This window comes from Zea mays, chromosome 8 (genome assembly GCF_902167145.1).
Source record: "Zea mays cultivar B73 chromosome 8, Zm-B73-REFERENCE-NAM-5.0, whole genome shotgun sequence".
NCBI classification, from domain to species: domain Eukaryota; kingdom Viridiplantae; phylum Streptophyta; class Magnoliopsida; order Poales; family Poaceae; genus Zea; species Zea mays.
Window position 1 is genome coordinate 87,005,539 of NC_050103.1, and position 25,573 is coordinate 87,031,111.

General features: G+C 47.8%; 1 protein-coding gene across 3 annotated transcripts; it reads left to right on the forward strand.

Annotated features, from left to right (window-relative positions):
- The first annotated feature begins 5,423 nt into the window (after positions 1 to 5,423).
- Positions 5,424 to 15,977, forward strand: LOC100272891 (Ribonuclease 3-like protein 2). 3 transcript variants are annotated; one of them, XR_002263917.3, is made up of 5 exons: positions 5,424 to 5,876; positions 9,031 to 9,198; positions 11,057 to 11,430; positions 13,306 to 15,221; positions 15,435 to 15,969. XR_002263917.3 is itself a non-coding variant. In XM_020541947.3 (5 exons), the coding sequence occupies exons 1-5, from the start codon at positions 5,454 to 5,456 to the stop codon at positions 13,464 to 13,466; spliced, it is 1,014 nt and encodes a 337-aa protein (XP_020397536.1). In that variant the 5' UTR covers positions 5,424 to 5,453; the 3' UTR covers positions 13,467 to 13,594. The 3 variants fall into 3 exon arrangements, 2 of the variants coding, with proteins under 2 accessions (XP_020397536.1, NP_001140816.1); XM_020541947.3 differs by lacking the exon at positions 15,435 to 15,969 and having other exon boundaries at positions 11,057 to 11,248; positions 11,361 to 11,430; positions 13,306 to 13,594; NM_001147344.2 differs by lacking the exon at positions 13,306 to 15,221 and having other exon boundaries at positions 5,429 to 5,876; positions 15,435 to 15,977.
- Positions 15,978 to 25,573: the final 9,596 nt, after the last annotated feature.

A 25,573-nucleotide genomic window follows, 5' to 3' on the forward strand; every position in this document is an offset into this window, starting at 1 on the left:
TAACACCCTACGTCCTGGTGAGTATGCTTGGTGAATGTGGTTACAAGAGAGCTCTCTGGATTGAGAATACAGAGAGTTGACGTGGGTGGCTAAGTAATAGGGTCGATCGTTCTGAAGGGGTGCCCCCTAGGCCTTATATACTCGACCGTGGGGCAATACATGTGGATATGATAACAACGAGTAGCTAAAAGATAGTGAACTTCTTGAGTTTATCTCCGTGTAATCCTGCCGACTTATCCTCGCATGGCTCCGTTGCATGGGGGCCCCAGCGCGGGAAAGTTGGATCTCTGTTGTGGTCATTTGCTCGACGTTGTGGGTCGTCCAGGTTTACATCAATCCTGCCTCATATCGATCTGCTCTGCTGGTTGTCTCTCCCCAGGCCCATGAAAGAATGACCTTATGATTTATTGGGCCCTTGGGCCTTTCGTGAGGTCTTTTACTCTTTAGTGGACCCGGGGGATATCTATCCCCCACAGTGCCGGCGAGGAACGCGCCGATGACATCTGAATCGGTGATGTTGGGCAGCTCAGTGCGCTGCTTCGAGAATCGCCGGATGTAGTCCCGGAGAGACTCTCCCGGCTGCTGTCGGCAGCTTCGGAGGTCCCAGGAGTTTCTAGGGCGCACGTACGTGCCCTGGAAATTGCCGGCGAAAGCTTGGACTAGGTCGTCCCAGTTGGAGAGCTGCCCCGGAGGAAGGTGCTCCAACCAGGCGCGAGCGGTGTCGGAGAGGAACAGGGGGAGGTTGCGGATGATGAGGTTGTCGTCGTCCGTCCCACCCAGTTGGCAGGCCAGCCGGTAGTCTGCGAGCCACAGTTCCGGTCTCGTCTCCCCCGAGTACTTTGTGATAGTAGTCGGGGTTCGGAACCGGGTCGGGAACGGCGCCCGTCGTATGGCGCGGCTGAAAGCCTGCGGACCGGGTGGTTCGGGCGAGGGACTCCGATCCTCCCCGCTGTCGTAGCGTCCCCCACGCCTAGGGTGGTAGCCTCGGTGCACCCTCTCGTCGAGGTGGGCCCGACGGTCGCGGTGATGGTGCTCGTTGCCGAGGCGACCCGGGGCCGCAGGCGCTGTGTTGCGCGTGCGCCCGGTGTGGACTGAGGCTTCCCGCATGAATCGGGAAGTCGCAGTGCGATGTTCCGAGGGGTACCCCTGCCTTCGAGAGGCGGAGCTTTCGGCCCGTCGGACCGCAGCGCCCTCCAGGAGATTCTTGAGCTCTCCCTGGATTTGCCGCCCCTCGGTGGTTGATGGCTCCGACATCACGCGGAGAAGCATTGCCGCCGCAGCCAGGTTCTGGCCGACCGCACTGGAAGCGGGTGGCGGCCTCACCCTGATATCGTCGGTGATGCGGTGCTGGAAGCCCTGGGGTAGATGACGCATTTCTCCGGCCGGAGGTTGGCCCTCCCATTCCTGCCCGGTGTCCCGGCGGATCGGCTCAAGTGCCCCTGCTCCCTCGTCGAGCCTGGCCGGCACCCCACAGATTTGCTCGAGCTGTGGGTCATGACCCCCCGCCTGAACGGGGACCACTGCTAGCTCCCGTAGGATGTCAACGCGAGGCACAGGCCTAGGGAGATCACCGTTCTCCGGCATACCAAGATGGTTGCCTTCGGAGGGACCCCCTAGATCGACGTGGAAACATTCACGACTTGGGCCGCATTCCTCGTCGCCGAGGCTGCGGCTACCGTCGGAACAGTCAGAAAGGCAGTAGTCGCATGCGATCATGAAGTCCCGCATGGCACTGGGGTTACCAAGTCCGGAGAAGTCCCAACAGAAATCGGGCTCGTCATCTTCCTCGGACACCGAGGGCCCGTAGGTCGAGACGTCTGTCAGCCGGTCCCAGGGTGACCGCATACGATACCCCAGAGGGTTCGGACTCGCCTCTACGAGAGCATCCGCCAAAGCGAAGCCGCTTGGTGGGTCGAGGCTGAATCCAAGAGGCGTGAGATGGGAATCGGTGGGTACCTCTTGGTCGACGGGCAGTGACGAAGTCACGCCAGGGACTGACTGCACCGTCGTCTCAGGTATGAGGGTGACACCCAGCAAGCCTTTCGCGAGCATGCTGGCGTCGTCCGTTTGCTTGGAATTGGCGTGTTGCGGGGAGACGGTGCTCGTCTTCGTCTCAAACGCGAGGTCGATGCCCGACGTGCCCCCTGTCGGGGCGCCGGCGCCGTCGACTCGCTCGACAGCCGACGAGGTGCCGCCTCCTGCTTGGCCTTGGTTGCCTTGCCTCCTCCTCCATCGGCGGGGGAGAGGGCGGGGTGAGCTCGAATGTCGTTCTTCCACCACGCGGGGAAGACGTCGTCGATTCCGCCGCCGGCGGGCGGGCTGTCGGCCGCCATTGTCGCTGTCGCATGGCGGGGGAGGAGTATCATATCGTAGCTGCCGTCGAGGGACATGAACTCAAGACTCCCGAAACGGAGCACCGTCCCGGGCTGGAAAGGTCGCTCGAGACTGCCCATCTGGAGCTTGACGGGAAGCTGTTCGTCAACACGCAGCAGACCCCTACCTGGCGCGCCAACTGTCGGCGTTTCGAGACCGGGGGGTCCCTGGGCCGACGAGTGAAATGTCGCCGCGTGCCCCAGCCCAGATGGGTCGGCGCGAGACAGAGTGCGAAGGGGGAAAAAGGACAGCCGGAGCGAGAGAGGGAGGTGGAAATCCCGCGGCCTTCGTGTTTGTCCCGCGCCCAGGTCGGGTGCGCTTGCAGTAGGGGGTTACAAGCGTCCACGCGGGAGGGGGAGCGAGCGGCCTCACGCGAGCGCCTGTCCCGTCCTCTTCCCCGCGCGGCCAACCCTCTGTAAGAGGGCCCTGGTCCTTCCTTTTATAGGCGTAAGGAGAGGATCCAGGTGTACAATGGGGGGTGTAGCAGAGTGCTGCGTGTCTAGCAGAGGAGAGCTAGCACCCTAAGTACATGCCATCGTGGCAGCCGGAGAGGTTTTGGCACCCGGTTCGTGTGGTGTCGTGGCCGTCGGAGGAGCGCTGGAGCCTGGCGGAGGGATAGCTGTCGGGGCTGTCGAGTCCTTGCTGACGTCCTCTTGCTTCCGTAAGGGGGCTGAGAGCCGCCGTCGTCAGGGAGCGTGCGGGGCGCCATCATTACTTATCTGGCGGAGCGAGCCAGATGGGACGCCGGTCTTGTTCCCCACAGCCTGAGTCAGCTTGGGGTAGGGTAATGATGGCGCCTCCCGTTGACGTGGTCGGTCCGTGCCCTAGGTTGGGCGATGTGGAGGCTCCTCCGAGGTCGAGGTCGAGTCTATCTTCCGAGGCCAAGGTCGAGTCCGAGCCCCTGGGTCGGGCGAGGCGGAGACCGTCGGCTGAGGCCAGGGCTGAGTCCGAGCCCTGGGGTCGGGCGAAGCGGAGTTCGTCGTCTTCAGGGGCTGAGCCCGAGTCCGAGCCCTGGGTCGGGCGGAGCGGAGTTCGCCGTCTTCCGGGGCTGAGCCTGAGTCCGAGCCCTGGGTCGGGCGGAGCGGAGTTCGCCGTCTTCCGGGGCTTAGCCCGAGTCCGAGCCCTGGGTCGGGCGGAGCGGAGTTCGCCGTCTTCCGGGGCTTAGCCCGAGTCCGAGCCCTGGGTCGGGCGGAGCGGAGTTCGCCGTCTTCCGGGGCTTAGCCCGAGTCCGAGCCCTGGGTCGGGCAGAGCGGAGTTTCCTATGGTGCCTGAGGCCGGGCCTGGCTGCCTGTCAGCCTCGCTCTGTCGAGTGGCACAGCAGTCGAAGCGGCGCAGGCGGCGCTGTCCTTCTGTCAGGCCGGTCAGTGGAGCGGCGAAGTGACTGCGGTCACTTCGGCTCTGTCAATTGGAGGACGTGCGTCAGGATAAAGATGTCAGGCCGCCTTTGCATTAAATGCCCCTGTGATTTGGTCGGTTGGCGTGGCGATTTGGCCAGGGTTGCTTCTTTGCGAAGACTGGGCCTCGGGCGAGACGGAAGTATGTTCGTCGCTGGAGGGGGGCCTCGAGCGAGACGGAGATCCTCCGGGGTCGGCTGCCCTTGCCCGAGGCTGGGCTCGGGCGAGGCGTGATCGAGTCCCTCGAATGGACCGATCCCTGACTTAGTTGCACCCATCAGGCCTTTGCAGCTTTGTGCTGATGGGGGTTAGCAGCTGAGAATTAGGAGTCTTGAGGGTACCCCTAATTATGGTCCCCGACAGATATGTATTGAGAATCATAAAACATGCATGTTTAATTTTCGCGAGAGATGCAATGGTATTTTTATGTTTAAACTTTGATGTTTTTATTAGCTTTTGTTAGTTTTCAAGTTTGGAATTTAATCCACACTATGTTTTGGTTTTAGAATATAATCCATATGAAATAAATGAACAACATTGGTTGATTAGGTTTATGGATTTAATCTCATAAGGGATTGGGTGTCCAAATATGGAAAAACTCATCACAACAAAATTCTTAATGTGTCGGAAAGACCTTATTTGATTATTCCTCATCCCCGCCACTCTCGGCCTTCTCCTTCCCCTCAACTCATGCCGACCCCTCCCCTCCTCTTCCCTCCACGAGATTGTAGTGCTAGAACATCTTCAAGGGACTAGCCAAATAACATGTCAAGCCAAATTTTAGCTATTTAACAGCAAAATAAATCTACAACATACTAGCCATTTAACTTGTCAAGTCATCCGACTTTTCAAATTGCTCTCATTGCTCACTAAGAGCAACTCCAAGAGACTAGGTATATGATTTTGTAAAGGTAAATTTAGCTAATAGTAAAAGAAAATTGTATCCAATAGACTATGTAAACGACTCTTCAAATTTAGTGGCTCTCTATTTCTCCATCTTCGCTCTCCAATTTTGGATAGTCTGCTTCACTCTCTATTCAGTCCGTAGGTTTACCGAGTCTGTTGGATTAGCCTACACTTTTTTTTTAAATTCTGTTTTAGAGAGTAGCTAAATCAGTAAATTTGGCTAGTCTTTTTAGCTAATCTCTTGGAATTGCTCTAAACTTGGCTAGCCACTCCGACTAGCTAAACTAACTGGCATGTTAGAGAGTCTGTTAGAATGAGATATTAGGTATAATCTTCGTGGAGAGGTAAATAAAAATCAAATAAAGAGTAAAAAATATAAAATCTCTCGAACATGTTCTTAACACGGGCTATATGATAGTTTGCATAAAGTAGAGAGGGAGAAGTAGCACACGGCGTTTTTAAAAATTAATGCTCTGATATATATTAGAGATTAGAAAATTTTAAAAGAATCTGTTATACAGGACCACATGAGATAATGTGTTTTGTTTGGTTCCCAAAATGTAATGTAAATGACAACAGTAATGGTTTGCATTCGATTACCAGCGATAATAAATTTGAATAGGCTGATATCAATTTATAATGTGGTATCCGATTACGATTAAAGTTAAACAAACATGATTTAACATTATTTGTTACCTATTACATTACAAACATATAAAGCAAACAACACCTAAATTGTAACGCCTCCAGCGAAACCCAAAACCCTCCCACCAAATTTCAATGACGCCGTCGAAACCCCCTGGCAAGCGCCGCCGTTCGGCTCCACCTCCGCGCTTGCCCTCACCCGCTCCACCCGTGGCGCTCTCGCCGCCGGGCTTCGTCGCCGACCGCGCCGAGGCCGCGGCGCGCGTGGAGCGCCTCCTGCGGTACCAGTTCTGCGACCGCGCCCTTCTAGAGGAGGCCCTGACCCACCAATCCTTCTCGGATGGCGCTCTCTCTTACCAGCGGCTCGAGTTCGTCGGCGACGCCGCTCTCGGCCTAGCCTTCTCTAACTTCCTATACCTCACCAACCCCACCCTCGGGCCCGGCGCGCTCTCCACGCTCCGCGCCGCCAACATCTCTACCGAGAAGCTCGCGCGCGTCGCCGTCCGGCACGACCTCTACCCGCTGCTCCGGCGCAAGTGCCCCCGCCTCGACCTACTAGTAAGCATAATTGCGTTTTGGAATCTCCTAGGGTTCGTGCGGTTGGCTTGTCTTTGGCGATGAGTCTTTAAGTTTCGTAAGCTCGGCAGGGGTATATAGGTGAAAAATTGCTATTTTGTCACTCTCAGTTTGGGCTCTCTGCTAATATGTCACCCCGTGTCTATGAACAACATGTAGGCTCCTCGTTTTTTAAGAAAATTTGGTAAAACTAAAACCGAAATATGTGCCCAGTGAATGCGGAGCCGAAATGTGCGGTTTCGATTCTTTCAGTTTCAACCGAACAGACCAAAATTTAGCAAAAAATAATAATTTTAGAGTTGCAAAAGTGTGTAGATGACCGGATATAGGATTGAGTTGGGGATGAATTGATTTGGAGGAGTTGTGTGCTTATATACTTAGGATTTGGGAAGGCTATATTAAGCCATGCCTAAAATTTTATTGGTCTATCATTTTTTGGTTAATTTGGTTTTCCAAAGTCTAGAACCGAAAATTACCTTGGTTATTTCCATGTTTTCTGAAACGTGTTACCAAAATTAGTAACTATTAATTCAGTTTTGGTTCCGGTTAATTCGGTCTGGTTATTCGGTTTCAGTTTATTTACCCAGGCTTACTAACGCGTATTGCATGCGCCAAACAAATTTGACCTGCTACAAATTGATCCAATTATTCTCTTCCACAACCTTCTCCACATTAGAATAGCACGTCAGATGAACTTCACTTCAGTCTGCAGGTTAGTCTATGTCATGGGCATCATAGGGAGCGAGAGGCAACAACCAGTCTGGGATAAGGCTAGAGAATAAGATTGAGATGAGCTGGGATAAGGCTAGAGAATAAGATTGAGATGAGAGAATTGTGGAGAGTTGGTTAGCAGCAGATAAGTCCAAGAAAGTAGGAGTTAGTTGAGAGTTTGTAGGAGAAGTTGGTTAGCTATAGGGCTATTTATAAGCCGCATGGCAGCAGGGAATAAATCAAGCAAGATCATTATCAAACCAATCTCTCTCTCCTTGCAATGACCCTCTCAAGCGTCTAGGGCTGCTACCCTAGAACCAAGCCTGCGGCAGAGTGGTATAACCTCGCCGGAGAAGACAGCTATCCCCATGGACCGAAGGTCCATGACAGTCTACTGCCAGCCAAAAGCATTACTGTAAAGATACTTTTCCCAATCATCTTCCACATGGGCTAGCCAGCCACCCTGTGTGGTCTTGTAGCCACAATCTTCAGCCAGGGTGACCAAGACGTTGGTGCCATAGGGACGCAGGAGCAGCAACAGCAGCAAGGGCGTAATGTGTAGTGGCTGGTGGAGCACGCGCAGTAGGAAGACTGATGGTGTACAGCGGCCCAGAGCTATTGCACCTAATGATTGTGTTCCTGGAATTAAGATCCTTCACAGAAAGGCCAAACGGGTCAAATTCCATGGAACAATTATTACCAGTCGTAAATTGACGAACATAAAGAAGATTCTTAATGATATCAGGTGTAACAAGAACATTGTTAAGATAAAACTGGCCAGAAAGAACTGTATCTCCTACTGAGGTGACCGGCAGACTGGACCCGTTTCCAACAACGATGGATGAAGGAATAGCAGAAGTTGGAGAACGAAAACTAGGGAGATGTTACCAGAATCCGGGGTCGTATGGTTGGAGGCCTCGGAGTCAGCAATCCACTCGGTGATGGATTGGGGCTGCTGAAGAGTCATCGTGTTGAAGGAAGAGGCCGGTGACTGCTGATCCCAGGCACCCTGCCACGGGTTCCAGGGTGATTGGGCAGCCTGTTGTTGCTGTTGCGCACCATAAGCAGCCTGCGCCTGCTGCTGCAGCTGATGTTGCTGCTGGGCAGCATACAGCTGCGCCGGAACCGGGATGGGCGCTAGTGGGGTGGTATGCTGAGATAGGCCCATGGGCTGCCCCAGAGCGGTGAGGAACACCTGCTGCTGTGGAGGGCGTGGGGGCTGCTGCGGCTCTTCCATAGTTGGACCGGGGTACATGGAGATCGTCCCAGTCCATGGGTTGTAGAGGGAGGGCCAAGGGGCCAGCGCACCTATCGCCGAGGTGCTGCCAGTACCCTGGTTGCGCGCTGGACCAGCAGTGTGGCCCCCCTGCCTTTGATGATGAGCACCAGAACCCCGGCCACCCTTCCCACGCCCGCGACCACGGCTCTGACCCTGTCCCTGGCAGCCACTGCCAAGGGGGCGAGAGGAGGAAGGTGGCTGGGAGTTGTTGGAGTAGAAGGCCTGAGGTGGTGCCGAAGTCGTGTCTGGTACTCTGGTCCAAGTTGCAGTTCCTCGAGGACCAGAGCATCCCGGAGTTTAAGAAAACTCGGGAAGGGACGGCTGCGTGTGATGATCGCTCGAAGATGCTCATACTTCTTGTTCAGGCCGCGAAGAACGTTGAGGACGAGGTTCCGGTCCGAGACCGGGCAGTCAAGATCGCCAAGGGAGTCCGCCATAGCCTTCATCTTGCGGCAGTACTCAGTCATTGAGAGATCACCTTGGACGAAGTTGTGAAACATGGCGTCGAGGTGAAGGGCGCGTGTCTCGCTGTTGCCGATGAACTGGTTCTCAAGCGTTAGCCAGGTCTGACGCGCGGAGATGCCACGTTCCCGGGCGATGTCCTGAAGGTCGATGCTGATGGTGCCGAAAATCCAGGAGACGACAACGCTGTCCATCCGTTTCCAGGACGGATCGTTGCAAGGAAGCCACGTGCCGCAGCCTGAAGACGGCAAGCCGCTGTCTGCAGCCGCGCCGCCACTACTTGCCGCACTAGATGTCGCGCCAGGGACCCACGTGCAGCCGCCTGCAGTCGTGTTGCCGCCGCTTATCGATGGTCAGGCTCCACCTCTGCTGGAGACAGCCTAAGAATGAGTCCAGATACAACAAAATAGAATAAATCAAATGCACACTTACTCTCTTAACAATACATTGAAATTTATTTTGTTTTTTAAGTTCCCATCTTTCTGAAGTTTTGTGATCTTTTGGATCTTTTTCTTTCTTAGCAAAAGCAAATTATCTGTAAGCTTGACACATTGTTCAGTTCTGACTCAAGTTCATAGTAAACACTTCTTTTAATTGTCATGTTGTGAGTGTCTCATCTCGATTTGATATTTTCTTTGTACCAAATGTTTTGATGACTGTTTGTCCTGACCATGCCATATGCAGGTAGGCCAGTTCATTGAGTCAGTGAAGCAAGAACTAATGCATGACCTTGCCACTGCACCGTATGGTGGTAGCGTGGTTAAAGCTCCCAAGGTGCTTGCAGATATTGTTGAGGCCATCGCTGCTGCAGTCTACGTTGATTGCAAATTTGACCTTGAGAAGCTTTGGAAGGTTTTTTATTCATTAGTTATGCTTATTACTCATTCCATTCATAAACATATGCCATTTTGGACTTTAACGTAGACTTCGAGAAACAACTTTTACTAATAATAGATAAGTAAAACTACAGCGTAGAGTGCCTTTTCATTGTTTAATAATGCTACATTTGAAATGAAGGCGATAAAACTATATATTCTCTGACATACCTATTGCAAAGCCACATATTAGTTATTGTTATAATCAGTAGACTCTAAACCATGCTCACTAGCAAAGGACCTGTTGGGAACCTATCGAAATTCTGAAAGAACGACAACAGGGCAACATGGTTATATTGATAAACCCTTCTCCTCCGAAGCTTTGGAGGGGAGAGAAGGTATGATGAGGGCTTTTCAATATTCATTGTCAATGTACAAATAACAAATTTTACTTTTAAATATAACTATTTAATCATGCCTAAATAAAAATATATCATTTTAAGATCAATCAATGACATGAACTCATGAAGCACATGTTTTACATATGTAATCATAAGCTTTGGGTACAAATAAGTGTTCAAGGGATTATCATTCAGAAATACATGCTTCAACATTATTGATATACCTTTGGAGGTTCTCTGGCGACGTAAATGTAATAGCAAGTGCGATCTCAACCAATGACTGATCACACTGTTCACCTATTTATAGTGTCGAGCTCTAGTACACCTTCGTATGAAATTATATATTTTACCCCTCTTTATTATACAATAACTCTTAGGGACTGTTTGGTTCCATTTATTTTGGAGGAATTGGAATCTACATAACACAGTGAGCTATTTAGCTTAGAATTTGACATTCCACCACTTTCCAAAGTTTAGATATAAGCCTATCTAATTCATAGGGTGAGGGATTTTAATTGATTTTATGTATCACCAGGCTATGTTTCTACTCTATAATTTATAACACGCTCTTCGGCTCACCCCCTATAATAGAAATGTAGCATATAAATCTCTCCCGTATGGCCAACAATAGTATACAAATATATTTCACATAAAGTCATATTGGCTTAATTGATCTATGCCGAAATCACGATTATTAGAATGGAATTCAATACAAAGGATCAAAATGGGGCCTTAGCATTTGAGAGTACATTTATGTCATTTCACTGCCCGGGTGGGTCATGCACGTCTTCCCTTCACCGAAACTTCTCATATCTTCTCCTTGTCGAAGCTCCCTTTGGGCGTCGTCTTCCGCCAAAGGTTCTCTTTATCAGTGTCAAAGCTTTGCTTACGACACGTTTAGCTCCGTGCATCTTCAGATGAGGGTTCAATAATCAATGATGAATTCTCTCGGCTACATAAACACCCTTGATCTAAAACACCATCTAAAAACTAATTTTGTTATTTTGGGCCTTAGTTCGGAGACCTCCCCAATAGGACCTCTGTTTTTAACCACCACTTGCTAGATATCAGTGTATGACCTTCTGTCTAACATGGAGATGTAGAGACCCTGAATGTTAGTCCTCAGTGTGTCACTTTAAGGATGAGAAGTAATCACTTTGTTCACGTGGCATCATGGCCATTTAAAATGACCATCTGTCCTTTACAAGCCTGTGTCTGGTTAGTTAGAGTATCTTCGCTGGAACAGGAAATTGTTAAAAGTGTATTGCAACAGGTATGTCCTGAAAATTAGTTCAAAAGTGTTGTTTGTTCAAAGTATATGTAATCCATACAAAAGTATATTCCTACTTTATTTCTAATTTCTAAAGAAAACTTATTCTTATATTACTTCCATATGTCTTGTATGAAATCTTTTACCTACAATCACGGTCAGAATTTTATCTGTGCATTCTTAATACATATACTATATGGTTATATTTCTATTCTATGGTTCAGGTTACAAGGTGGCTCTTTGAGCCAATTATCACAGCAGAAACAATAGATGAGCAACCTGTGACTACATTGCATGAGTTATGCCAAAAACATGGCAAAGTTGCACAGTTCAAGACATGGCAGAAGGATGGGATGATCGTGGTAAATGTATTTGTTGGTGGGGAGATGGTTGGACTTGGTTCCTCGGAGCAGAAGGTAATTGCTAAGCTGAATGCTGCACGAGATGCACTGGGCAAGCTTATTGGTGGTGCAAAGCAGCAAGTGTTGATCAATTGTGCCGCCAATGGATTGGTGGATGACATTGCAGAGCTTAGGGAGTGTAAACAGAAACTTATTGAGCAGTGCATCAGAAAACATTGGCCAAAACCTATCTTTAAGTAAGGTTCTTAACTCGTGTCAGTTTGTTGGTATGAATCAATTATGCACTGAGTTCTCAGTTGTTGACCCTCATTGTGAGTTTCATGAGTTTTGGAAGCGATAGACCATGGACTTGAACTTGCAGAAGTAGTTGTTGATGGAGAGATCACCCTGAACGAAGTTTTGGAAGGCAGCGTCAAGGTAGAGAGCACATTGCTCGTTGTTGCCAAGGAAGTGTTGTTCCCGGGCAAGCTAGACGTAGCAGGCGGTGAAGGATCCTTCTGGACGGTCTCCTTGAGATTGGGGGAGACAGTGTCGTAGAGCCACGTCATTACGACGTAGTCCGTCACTTTCAATTAGGGTAGGTATGGTCGATGGCGTTAGCGAGAACATGGTGTTGGAGGAAGAACTTCCCAAGAACCAGAATCATCTGGTGGTGCGAACGAGTGTAGTTATTGGACTCCACGTCGCGGACAATAGGGGCGAGTGTCTGCATGTTTCAGAGACCGACGACCTGGGTGTGTAGGTTGACGATGGCAGCGGCCTCATGAGCCACTGGGACATCTTGGAGCGGTTGGTGAGAACCACCATTGTTGGGAAGCAATCGGAAGTTGTCGAGGTCACTGGCAAAGGAGGGGTGCTGTAAGTGGGATAGACGGTGGCCTCGGCAGCCTCATGCTCGCAGGTGGCGTGTGCAAGCACATCGTGGGCGTGCGCTGCAGCGGATTCGTGCACTGGAGAGCAGCTTCACGTGCGGTGACAAGTTGGCGGTTACAGAGAAGGTGGGTGGGACATCGGTCCCAGGCATGGTTGCGGCAACAGGGAAGAGATCCGCACGTGGGGCGTGTTCACGGGTGGCGGCAAGTTGGTGGCGATGGAGAAGGCGGGTGGGACATCAGTGATCAGTCCCAGACATGGTTGCAGCAACAGGGAAGAGACCCACATGTGGGGCGCTGCGCGCACGGTAGAGAAGCTAAGTGGAAAAACATAGACTCTTGATAGCACGGATTCAATATAATTGCATGGAAAATTAGTAGATTGATTATGAGGCCAAAAGGTGTACATATATATAGGCAATGACCCAGGATTGGTTTATAGAAGTATGACCACTGTCGGATCTCCTTGTTTATTATAGGAGTAATCAATCATAATAACTATAATGGGCCAACAACCCATGCGCCTATATGGGCAGCAGGTGGCTATCTAACAAGTTTAGAGAGTGCATGATATGCATGCGCATTTTCGGAATCTCAGATGATATTAGATTGCAAATTATATATTGTAGGAGATTTTAAAGATTATAGTCTTATCAGTCTTGTTAATTATTATTCTGAACATTGTATTCAAAATTTGCCGTATTACCTTTTTAAAACAAACATGATAATATCATGCATGTGCATCTCATATGGAAACACCAATATTGGAAATCTTTTAAAAATAGTACTTAGATGTTTTAAATTGTTTTAAAATTTGGCACACCTATAGGCGAGACTGTTATAAATCTATACAGAATTTAAAGTTCAAAGTTGATCTAGTTATTTAGTTAAATAGATAAGATATGAAAATTTTCATGAAGCACTGGAGGATTGCATACACATGGAATTTGTCATTTTTGTATGTATTGAAATGTGACTGAATTTAAACTTAAATTTAAGGTGAATGGTATCGCTACATGCCTACATCATCTAGAGCTATGCCTAATTAATTTTTTCAAAGCTTATGGTATTTTGACGAGCTTGCAAAATTTTTAATGTCTGTGGTATTTTCTTTATACAACCATGTTGAGTCCTTATAGATTTGGAATCTCCATCTTCTAAACAAACTCAATTTTCTAAATGGATTTTATTTTAATCCTGTTTTTCTTTTCCTAATCCTTGATCTGGACTCCTCGGTAGGGGAGGGAGTCAGCCGGCTAGGGATAGCTACCGCTTCTTCCAGACACGGTGCCAGCCTGCCAGGGTGTGGCCGGCTCTGGGCCTCACTGGGCCCTCATTCTTTAGCCATGGATCGACCCATGACATCACTCCATTTTTTGCTGGTTCCATTGGAAGGATGAGCCATATTGGTAAGTCCTTTGTGTGCACACTGAGGCGGCCTACCACCATGGCTGAGGTGGATATGCCTCGTCCTGCCGATGATGAGGTGGAAGATGTAGTGTAAGGAGCTGATGCAGCCGTGGAAAAACTTGTTTGCTGTTGAGGTTATGACATTGCAGTGGACGAATGGAGTTCCTGGGGCATCAATGATGGTATGGGAACACCTGCTTCTAGTGGTAGCATTTGCATGGTTAGGAGGTGGGGGAAGGGGGGTGCGGTGGGAGGGGCAAGTGACGTATGTAGCCTGCCACTCAGGCATATGGTGCCACTGTGGGTTGGTGTAATAGTGAGGCCGAGGAAGATGCTGTCATGGTAGTAGTTGGATGGTGAGATGACTGGCCATCCTGTCTCTGTTGAGGTCGATGGAGATGTCGTCGATGCTGAGGAACCAGCATCCAGCATCGTCGAAGAAGACCCTGTTGACAGTGTGTACGATGCGTTGTGGCCACACCTCTGCCATCCTTATGCTTGCTGGCTGGGTGTGTGGTAGCATAGTTGCTAGTTGCTGTTTGTGGCATGGAGGCCAGGGTGCAAAGGTTCTTGAACTGACCCACACATAGCAGGGATTCCACCAAGTTTTGGAACAGGGTTGATGAAGCATAGCGCTGGCATGTCCTAGACGGCTTGCCTGATTTGCTCAAAGATTGTGAGGCGGGGGTAGATTGTGTTGAAGGCGTTGCTCCTGCTGGTGGCGGTGCAGCCGTTGGAGAAGCTCAGAGGCGTGCCTGGTTTCATGCAGGTGGTTGTGGAGGTGCCTGGTGCTGCTGACCTGCTGTAGTTTGGTGCTGCTGACCTGCTGTAGGGGTGTTTGGTGCTGCTGCTAGGTGTGCGCGATGGAGCTGATGTGGGGGTGCCTGGTGGTGGTATAGCTCTGTCGAGGTTTGTGCAGGAGGTGGTGGGGCCATAGCTGGTAGAGCGAGTATTGATCTTGGAGCTGAATGTTGGTAGACTCCCATGACGTTCACTGTCCTATCATTTCGCCAGAATCTCATCGCATGAGGTGGTGGGGCTGAGAGAAGCCAACCATGGTGTGCCGAGGATGACATCGGTGTCGTTGCTGAGGGTCGCCAGGAAGGCACTGGAAGGTCTTGTTGCTGTTGCGAAGCAGGATGCTGAAGGAGGCTCCCCAACAGGGGGACATGACTAGCTGCCATTGTCGACGTGATTCTCAACCAGTGAACTTCAAGGGAGTCTACGATAGCCCTGTCGACGTGATTCTCAACCAGTCATGTGATCCTCCCATGATCCTAGTGAATTGGCGTTCTCGTCTCTAACCGTGGTTGTCTCCTTGCCCGCCGATCCGTTCGAGACTCCCCAAGAACGCACGCTGCTCGTGGGCAAGCCATTTCCCTATCGTGTCCATATATCTAGGTTGACACGATCCATATTGCTGGTCCTCATGCTAGCTCTTAGTTCGAGTCCGATGTTGTTGCTGATGTTGTAGATGGAGGACGTGTGAGTGCTCATCGATATGCCCTGTCGGATCATTTTCATGCTATGGTTGTCTGTGGGAAGCTAGTGATTATTTGTCTTTGTAGAGGCTTTGACTTTTGGTTCCTTCCATGGCTTCAACCATGTCCACCTCAAGTTTAGCTACTTTGGTGACTAAAAGGGCAATCATTTACATGAGCTACTTGATTTCTGTTCCAGTCACAACATCTACATTGTGATGTTGCCTTGACTACGGGGGATGTTTTAGTCTTCGACTTCTCCAGGTTGATCATCTGCTATGCTTCTATTTCGACTTTAGGCGATGTTAGAGAATATTTGATAGTCAGGGATATCGTATTCTCGTATCTATACTGTTCGTGAGTTCAATGCAATGCATACATGTTTTATTATACATAATCCTTTCTGCTTTCTTATATTATTTTATATGATTATCATCTACATGTTAGTGAGCTTGTAAATATCATATTTCTTTTCAGATTAGAAAAAGAAGGTGGCCCTGCACATGAAAGGAACTTTGTGTGTTCTGTTCAGGTAGATACCCAAACTGGCACTTTTGTAACCATAGGTGAATCTATGTCAAGAGTTAAGGATGCAGAGAATTCGGCTGCGCATAAGATGGTCGAACTATTGTTGAAATTGTGAGATATATTCATGTACATGGCTAGATCTTTGGTATACCTCTTTCGAGAAACAATTTGTTCAAGGATACCTATTATGGTAGCTTTGTCATTACATGGATAGATCTTTAGCCCTCTCGAGAAACAATTTGTTCAAGTACACCTATTATGGTAGCTTTGTCATAGTGTGGGTCATGTCATCTAGTTAATACGGTTTATAATTGAGCATTTATCTCAAATCATGTCTTTTTATAATGCATGATTCTAGACAACTTAGTTTTAGAATAGGGTAAGGAGACGGGTTTAACTATCAAAACCAATGCCTATATAGTTATTGTTTTGTACTGTCCTGTTTTACATTAATATTATATAAAATATCATGAAGCGTGGAATATTTTGTGGATTTGATATTTGGATTATTTCAAATAAGGAGAGCTTGGATCCTATCTGTTTTGGATGAATTAAAATCTACTCAAGAAAATAAGCTATTTGCTCTAGAATTTAAGATCCCACAATTTTTCAAAGTTAAGATATAAATCTATTTGAAATTTATAGGATAAAAGTGCTAGACTAAAGTTTGATTTGTTAGAGTTTTCCTTTTCTTCCTGTTATCCCTACGTTATCCCTATGGCTCACCTAACTTTTCTATTTAATACAATACCAACCTAGAATTAAGGTTAGGGTTTCACACATTCCAACTTGGTATAGAGCTATGTTTTTTCTCTCCCACCTCCCTCACACCGTCGACCACCTCACGTCTCCATCCCCCCTCCCCGCTGCGAGCAGTAGCAACTATAGTCGTCGCCTCCATGACTCCTTCCCCAACCATCTGTAACACCCTATTTTTTGAACTAATAAAAATGTCTATGATTTAGTTTGATTTTTAAGATTTGAGTGGTCTAGAATCACAAATTATAGTTTTAAGTATTTACTTTTATTATAAAATAATTAAAGCAAAATATAAAGTTGAACTTGCTTTGTTGTATTTATGCTGTTGCATAGTGTTTCTAAGTGCAAAATATGTATGAAACATGATAACAAACCTCGTACAAGTGTTCGATATTTTTTTTATTTTTCTGATTACTTTTCCTATTGTTGAAAAGCAAAAATCTATTTATTAGAGACACTTAAAACATTTTTATAACCTCAAATATTTTATTTGTGTTCGTTGGGTGTCAAAACATTTCTAGGAAATTTTCTAAAATTCTTGGAGCCATTTGAACTTTTTGAACTTTTTTCAGCATTAAAAATGAATCTGTATATTTTCCAAAAATAGAAAAATCTTTAAAATTCAAATTTATCCATAGGATAAACCCTAGCCATCCTTATAATACATGTCTGGTTTGCACTCATCCTAAAACATAAAACAGTTTATCCCGATTCCATCTACAACCTAGCAATAGCTCGTCGAAATTCGAGTTCCTCCTCAACTCTAGTGACAACTCCGACGAGAAATTTCTATCCATCCGTTTATCTTTTGGGGCAACCCAGAACATCGTCGTGACCGGCTCGGCGAGAGATTCGTCACCACACTTTCGGTTCGTTGATCAGACCTCTGGTTCATCGTTAATCTGAAAAAACGAGATGTCCAGCAGCAGCGCGGTATTGAAGGATTTGGTTGGAAGGTAAGTTGGTGGTAAGTTAGGGGTCTTTCCCGCGTAATGGGTTTGGCGCTTCCTGTCTGATAGATAATCGTCACCACATAACCTTTTATATGCAAGACTGCCATGCGACATGAATTCAAGAGTAGGTATAATCCTGATAAGTTTAAAGCAGTTGAGGCATACCTTTGTAAACAAACATTTCCCACCTTTAACAAACGATCTACAAAATCAGATCGCGTTATGTCATATTTTTGTGTAGCCCTATTAATTTATTAAACATGTGATATATTTTGCATTGGACGTCTGATTTATTCCATTCAAATTACGTTAGGTTCGTATTAATTTTGCATACACAGTAATAATATTGTTTTAATTATAACAAATGTTTTAATTAATTAATTAATTGTTTAACCAATGATTATTAATGACTTTTTAAAATAAAACTATTTTATAATTTGTTTTTTATAAATAATTGTTAAAATGATTAATACCAATCTAAATGTTTCGATTAAATACTTGCTTAGTTTAAACATGATATATGTTAGATCCCTTCTATTAGATTTATTGCGCCTAAAAATATCGTTTTATCCATAAGTTCTTTGTTTTAACTCCTATTTTAGTGGTTCTCGGACCTACAATTTTGTAGTAACGCGTAGAATATTCCTACGTAGTTTAATTTTATGTTTTGGTGTAATGTTATTGCATCCATTATTTGCTTATTTGTATGTATTGCTACGATTAGAAGCGAGGTCACGAGGAATCTGAAGCTCAACTTTGGGAGAACATCTGAGTAGTTGGATTTGCAAGTACAAATGAATTATTGGGTCCTCAACCACTTTTCTTTGACCCAATAATATTTATGTTCTCACCAATGCTTGCACTGTTAGGTTAACTTGATGGGATTAATATGTTACCTAGTTTTGTTTACCCTACACCTTGCATACAAACGAATTATTGTGTAGTCTTGCTATTGCTTTATCTGGTTTTGAGATTAATATTATATCTGAATTATGATCATGTTTATTGTCAAATGAGTTATTATTAATGATAAGATCATTTTGTTAATTGGAACATGGAGCGCTAACCCAAGATAACAATGCTACCACAAGGGTGGAATGGAATGCCCTTGGCCAATTAATTGGGAAAGCTAGTGAGAGATTTTCCACGACGCTAACCTAAGATAACAGTGCTACCGCGAGGAGTGCGTCGTTGCAGAGTATAGGGAGGTTCTCGGGTCGAACTGTCTGTTGGGGCGAAGGCGAAGACGCCACCCTTCGCTCGATGCCTTCGCCGTCCTCGCTGCACCAACGGAGACAAGACAACGGGCAGACTCACCCTTCGTCCCACATTTCACCGGACGAAGACCTGCGACGAGGTCGTCTCATCTTGCGACCTCGACCAACATGGAGGCCCACGTGTGATCCGGCCCATTGTAACAGGCCCTGCGTGGCCGCTGCGCATTACAGGCCTAATTTGTAAAGGTCTCCCTGTAATTACGATCTGTAACCCCGCTTTATGGGAATATTCCGGGGATAACATAGGCGTCTGAGGGCACATGCGTCCTTAACACTGAACGCTGGGCACTCAGATACCTATAAATACCCCCGCACAGTGCCTTTGAGAGGCTAGATTAACAGAACTATTGCCATCTTGAGCAAAAACCCTGTTTTCGTTGCTTCACTCCCCCGTTGGATCAACTTGCACCGGAGAGCAAGTTCCAACATTTGGCGCCCACCGTTCGTGCTACGAAAAAACCACCCGCGATGGCACCCAAGAAAGCTAGCTCGAAGGCTGACGAGGCTGCGAAGGCAGCACTGCTGGCCGCAAAAAAGGGCAAGGCCCTCGCCCTCACCCACACCACCCACCAAGAGGCCACTGAGGACGACGCTCTCCGCACCTGCGGCTCTGAAGGACAGCCGCAACCTCGCCCAGGCTTCGCTCCACCGGAGGGCGCGAACGTCACCGAGGACGGCGAAGTCATCGGTGTCTCAGCAGAAGAACAGCTACAGCTGCGCGCCTTGCGCATCAAGAACCGCAATCTCCAGAAGCAAAAAGAGATATTTGAGGCCAAGCGCCAACGTGTGTCTGCACAAGCCAAGGTGCGGCAAATGATACGAGACGAAGAGCAGAAGGCCCAGGAGCTCGAGCAAGAGATCGCGCTAATGCAGCGCGAAGGCCACTTCGGCCTGCAACACGGGCCACCCCTGCAATAGCGCGCACAAGTCGAAGACCTACACTTCCCCCAGCGCGACCACGCCATCCCACACGCCGCGTCATTCCAAGGTGTCAACTATCTCGACGAGCGAAGTCCCCTGGCGCCACACCTGCAAGTGACACCTTGGCCTGCCAACTTCCGGGCAGGGACCTATCCCAAGTACAACGGCAGCACGGACCCAGCACAGTACATCATGAGTTATCAGGTCGCCGTTGCATCTTCCGGAGGGGACGATGCCACGATGGCCAAGTCCTTCATCATCGCCCTCGAAGGCCCAGCTCTCACCTGGTACTCCAGGTTGCCCCCGTTGTCCATCGACTCCTGGCGAAGCCTCCGGGACAAATTCCTACTCAACTTCCAGGGGTACCGCCCAGACACCGACGCCTTGGCTGAACTTTCACTCTGCAAGCAGCTGGAAAAAGAGACTCTGCGGGAGTACTACCGCAAGTTTCTGACCCTCAAGTCACAGCTGCCTTCGGTCGATGACCAAATCGCCATCCACTACGCCATCAGTGGCCTTCGGGCCGGCGTCCTTTACAGCCACTGCATCAGGGATCCGCCTAAGAACCTCGAGGAGTTGTATCAGCTATTTGAAAAATATGCCAGATCCGAAGAGCTCCATCAGCGCAAACTCGAGTCTCAGAGGAAACCCAAAGACACTCCACAGTCCAACCGCACGTGGATGAGGCCTTCGCAGCCAGACTCCGGTCGGGACGGCCGCAATCAGCAGCAAGTGCACAACATCGCCAACCAGCACCCCGTTGGCGAGGCCCCTCGCCGCCAGGAATATCTCCCCCAGGGCCGCGGGAACGGAACTCGCGGTCGGGGCTGGGGACGTGCGCAGCAGCCGCACCGATTTTACTGCCTGTTCCACGGCAAAGACTGCGCCCACCAAACCAGAGACTGCCCAGAGACGAAGGCCACCAGAGACAGGATGGCATGGGCACAACCAGCTGACAACCCTAGAGTTGTCGCACACACATATCAGCAACCCCCTCCGCCGTATATCCACGCCCCCGCTCCGCATCCACCGCACCACGCATACCAACACCACCAGGAAGTACAAATCGTACCTCCCCCACCCCCACCTCCACACCAGCAACAACAAAACATCCACCACACCCATGCCCCAAAGCAAGAGGACTTCACCGATCAGCCGTATCGCGGAGTCATTCATATGATCACTGGGGGGTCCAGCGCCGACTTCGACACGAAGCGGCAGAAGCGGGACCACTACCGAAGCATCAACCACGTCGCCATCACCGGTCCGGTCGTGCAGACGAAGTGGTCCCATGTGCCGCTAACCTTCGACGCCCGAGACGTCGATCTGCGCAGCGCCCCCCACATCGACGCCATGGTTATCAACTGCAGCGTGGCAGGCTGGGACCTGCACAAAGTCCTAGTCGACAATGGCAGCCAAGCAGACATCATTTTCCTCCATGCCTTCGAGGATGTACTCTTCGTCAGCGAGGTTACAATCTATCGAATGCAATGAGTAAGAAATATGTATGCTATGATATGTAGGATTTAGTAACCATTATGCGTAGTGAAGAAGAACTAAGTTAGTTGATAACTTAGGGTTTCCTTGTTATAATAAGCTCTTGTGGTTTATGCTTAACAATTTAGGTTTGAGGTTCTGCTTAGAGGCAACCCTAGTGGATTAAGGCTTGGTTTGCCCTGAAAGGCTCTAGTAGGTACTTAAGAGTTTTGCTGTTTTGGTCAGGGTAACATTTATCTCCACTACTTAATTCTTTCTTTTATTCTCTTTTCATGCTCTTAAGTTGGGTTTGAACTACAACAGTGATTTTAAAATTTCTAAAAATTCTGTAAAAATTACAGTGGGTTAATATTGGTCACTGTAGTCTGTCCTAAAATTTTGAGGTCAAAAATAATTAGAAGAAGCCCTGGACAAAAATAACAAGAGTTGGAGCAGAAGGGTCACTTTGCACTACAACTCTTATCTGGGTGTGGGTTCTATACTAAGAGTTATTTTTGCTGGAACTATGGGTAATAACATGCTTCTGTGCCAAAAATCACAGAGGGTTAATTAGTGGTTATTTAGTTATGCTTTTCTAAGGTTTAATGCCAAAAAGGTACTTATAACTAACTTGTTATTTGAAAAATATCAAACAACAGAACACATATTTTCCTATGTTCATAATAACAAAGTATTAGTTATCCCAAGGTTTGGGGTGTTTTCTCCTCAGGATTATTCCTCTAAGATTTTCTTAAGTTTTCCTTGTTTGCATAAAATAAAAGGTATCTCATTTCTTTTGTACTAAACAAAGGTCTAATAAATTTTTCTAGAGAACTATATTAAATAAGTGGGTTAACAAAAATGTGGTTGCTCCCTGGTTCTTAATTTAAATTACCTTTTCTATTTTCCTTATCTTTTAAGCTAAAATGATTTTAAATAGCAAACCCTACCTTAATTTGGTGTACTGAGGGGTTTACTATTTTTAAACAGATTAGGGAGTGATTAAGTACTTCTCTGATTTTTCTTAACCTCAGTCTAACAGTGTAACTATTTTTCCTTCTATTATTTAGCTTTTGGCCAAATCAATGTTTAAATCCAAACTTTAAATTCTTTTGCAATACTAAGGGGGGTTTTGTATTTTTCCTAAGTAGTTCACATTATTTAGAATCAGGCAAAATTAGTTTGACCAAATTTGGTTGAATAAAACTGAAGTTATGAATTTTTCAAGCTCTGGTTGTATTTAAATTAGAAATATTAAAAAGGTTTCCTGGAAAACCAATTTGCACCGAGGTCCCTGGGTTCTTCCTAAACCATTTCTTTAATCCATACCCCTGCACAACTATTTCCCTGAGTCACTGTCAGTTCAAAGACCCCCCTGACTTCTATTTCTTCTTCCCCGAGGTCCCTCCCCCCTTTTGAACAGTACCCGCGAAAGGAAAAAGGGCGGCGCGGCTTACCGACGGCGAGGAAGGTCCGGCGAAGGGTGGGGTTGGTTTCGGGAGGTCCCCGCAGTCACAACAAGGTGCGGCTCGACGACGGTGATGGCTGGAATCGGCCGGTCCACGTGCGCAGGCGGGTGAGCTCGTCGGCGGCGTGTGCTCCGGCCTATCCACGGTGATACATGTCAATCCAAGGGCACGGGGAGCTTCACGGGGTGCTAATGAGTCGACTCGTGCAAGGAATAGAAGAATAACTTACTGTGGGGCTCGGTCTACGTTCACCGGCGGTCGGGTGAAGTCCGGCGACCTTGATCCGGCATCTCCGGTGAGGCAGAGCTCGATTCCTCACTCTGGAAGCTTCACCGAGGCACGTAGAGTCTAAACCAAGGGTTGGACGGGGTTGGGGATGGCTCTGCTGGCTGGTCTACGGTGGCGAGGGATCGGGCGGCCGCTGGCACGCCGTCAGCAGGGCAAACACCGGTGATCTCTTGCTCCGGTGAGGTCGAGAGCGCACAGGGGAGTACGGCTGAAGCTTCGGCGGGCTTTATAGATGCGGGCGCGGGCAGGAGACACGGGCGCGGCTTGGCGCAGCGCGTGGAGCGCGGGGTCGGGCGCTGGGCGTGCTCTGGCGCGTTTAGAGCGCGTCGAACACGTGGAAGTGTTCTTCTGCACTTGTTCAACAGCTCGCCGAGATCGCAAACGTGCGAATTTTGGCAAAAATTTGGCGCAGGTCTCCTCCTAGCACCTAGGGCTGTCTCTTGTATGTGAGTTCCAATGGCAGATATGCCCTAGGTAGGGAGATTTGCGGACGCCAAATCTGGCTTGTCCCACTGTCCACCTCGCGACAAAAACGATGCCAAATCTTGTCAAACGACTTGGGCTCGGTTCCAAACTTTTCCAGTGGGTGCCTTAGGGTGGTTTGACACCTTTTTGGTATTCAGACCAAGTGGTTTTGGCGCCAATTACTAAGTGAACACGGTGGATCTTTAGATTAGGGTTAAAATTTAACTTTGAAGGAAATTAGAGAGCTCTAGTGTGCTCTCTACTTAAGGGGTGAAATTGGGGTCTTTAAGGGGTCTTTTTGAAATGTCCCCTCCCTGCATTTGGTAGGTTACAATGTTACTAAAACTTGTTTAAATATTAGGATCATGCTTTGGTAATTTGATTAACTTATTCACTGATCCCTTGCTTGGAAGTCTAGTGCCCTTAGGTGTCTTTTAGGGTTTAATCACCTTGGCTCCACATGACCATTGTTCCAATTGTGTGGGTGAAGCCTTTGTCATTAACCTCTCTTAGCTAACCCATGCTTCCAAGGTTTTATGTTCTTCTTCTCCCCCCACTTAACCACATATGATCACAAGTCACCAGTGCATAAATGAAACCATGGTCTTGGTAACACCTAGGGTGTTACAACCCTCCCTCCTTAAAGGAATCTCGCCCCGAGATTTTGGGTAGGGATCCTTTAGGGGTACCAAGAAGGGGTGCTGGTAGGTTGCCTTTTTCCTTTAGTCAAGTTTCTCTAGTTAACTGCTCTTCGAATGTCATTCTCTTTGCAACTTCAGAAGGGAGCCCTTTTTAAGTTATTTTCAAAGCTTAGTATACCTTAAGTATCTAAGTTTCTCTTATATTTAGTTTCAAAGGGCAGGTGGGGGTGGGGTTTTTGATTATGTACCGATTCCTTTGGGCAGAAAGTCGGGGAAGCGAGAACGTAGAAAATCCTCAGTCTCCCACGTAGCCTCTTCCACTCAGTGGTGACTCCACTGAACCTTATACATTCTGATCGACCTTGCCCGTGTTGATCTCTCCTTTTGATCCAATACCTTGATGGGGTGCTCTTGATAGGATAAGTCTGGTTCTATCTCCAATTCTGGTTCAGGTAGTACTTCCATGGGTAAGCGGACACACTTTCGCAACTGAGATACGTGGAACACATCATGAACTGCTGACATATGGGGTGGCAACTTCAATTGATATGCCACGGGTCCACAAATCTCTATGATCTCATAGGGCCCAATGTAGCAAGGGGCTAACTTGCCCTTGATTCCAAATCTCTGAACACCTTTGGTGGGTGACACCTTAAGATAAACATGATCTCCCACTTCAAACTGTAGAGGCTTCCTCCTCTTGTCATGATAGCTCTTTTGCCTGGCCTGAGTAGCTTCTAGGTTCTTCTTAATAACTCTGACTTTCTCCTCGGATTCAAGAACCAGGTCAGGTCCAAAAATTTCCCTTTCTCCAGCTTGTGACCAATTTAGCGGTGTCCTGCACCTTCTCCCATACAAGGCTTCAAAAGGTGCCATCTTCAAACTGGTTTGGTAGCTGTTATTATAAGAGAACTCTGCCAGTGAAAGACACTTGTCCCAATCCTTTCCATAGTGTAGCACACATGCCCTCAACATGTCTTCCAAAATCTGATTTACCCTTTCTGTCTGACCATCTGTTTGAGGGTGGTATGCTGAGCTTCGTATTACGTGGGTCCCAAGTGATGCTTGCAATTGCTCCCAGAAGCGTGCCACGAATGGTGCTCCTCTGTCAGATACGATGGTCCTTGGTATCCCATGCAAGCGAACTATCTGGTCAATGTAGATTTCTGCATACTTCTCCGTCCTGTGGGTGGTATGTACTGGCAAGAAATGGGCTGTCTTAGTCAATCTATCCACAATGACCCAAATAGAATCGTGGTGTCGGGAGGTATTGGGCAAGCCCACAATAAAATCCATGCAAATATCCTTCCATTTCCAAGATGGTATGGGAAGGGGCTCCAAGGTGCCTGCTACCTTCAAATGACTGGCCTTGACTCTCTGGCAAGTGTTGCATTCAGATATATACTTCGCAATTTCCCTCTTCATTCTGGTCCACCAGTACAAAGATCTAAGGTCATGATACATCTTGTTACTGCTGGGGTGCATGGATAATTTTGAAAGGTGAGCTTCATCCAATATTTTCTTTCTGAGCTCGGGATTCTTGGGAACAACCAATCGGTCTCCAAACCATAGAATCCCTTTGCTGTCCTGACGGAAACATTTGTATTTTCCGCCTTCTGTTCGATCATTTCCTTAATAACTTGAACACCCTTGTCACCAATCTGTGCCATGACTATTTGCTCATGTAAGGTGGGCTCCACTGAAATATAACTTAAAGCACAGGAGGAAACGACTTCTATGTTCAGCTTGCACAACTCATCACATAGGGTGGTGATCCTTGCATCCATATTCATACAATTGCACTAGGCTTTCCTGCTTAAGGCATCTGCCACAACATTG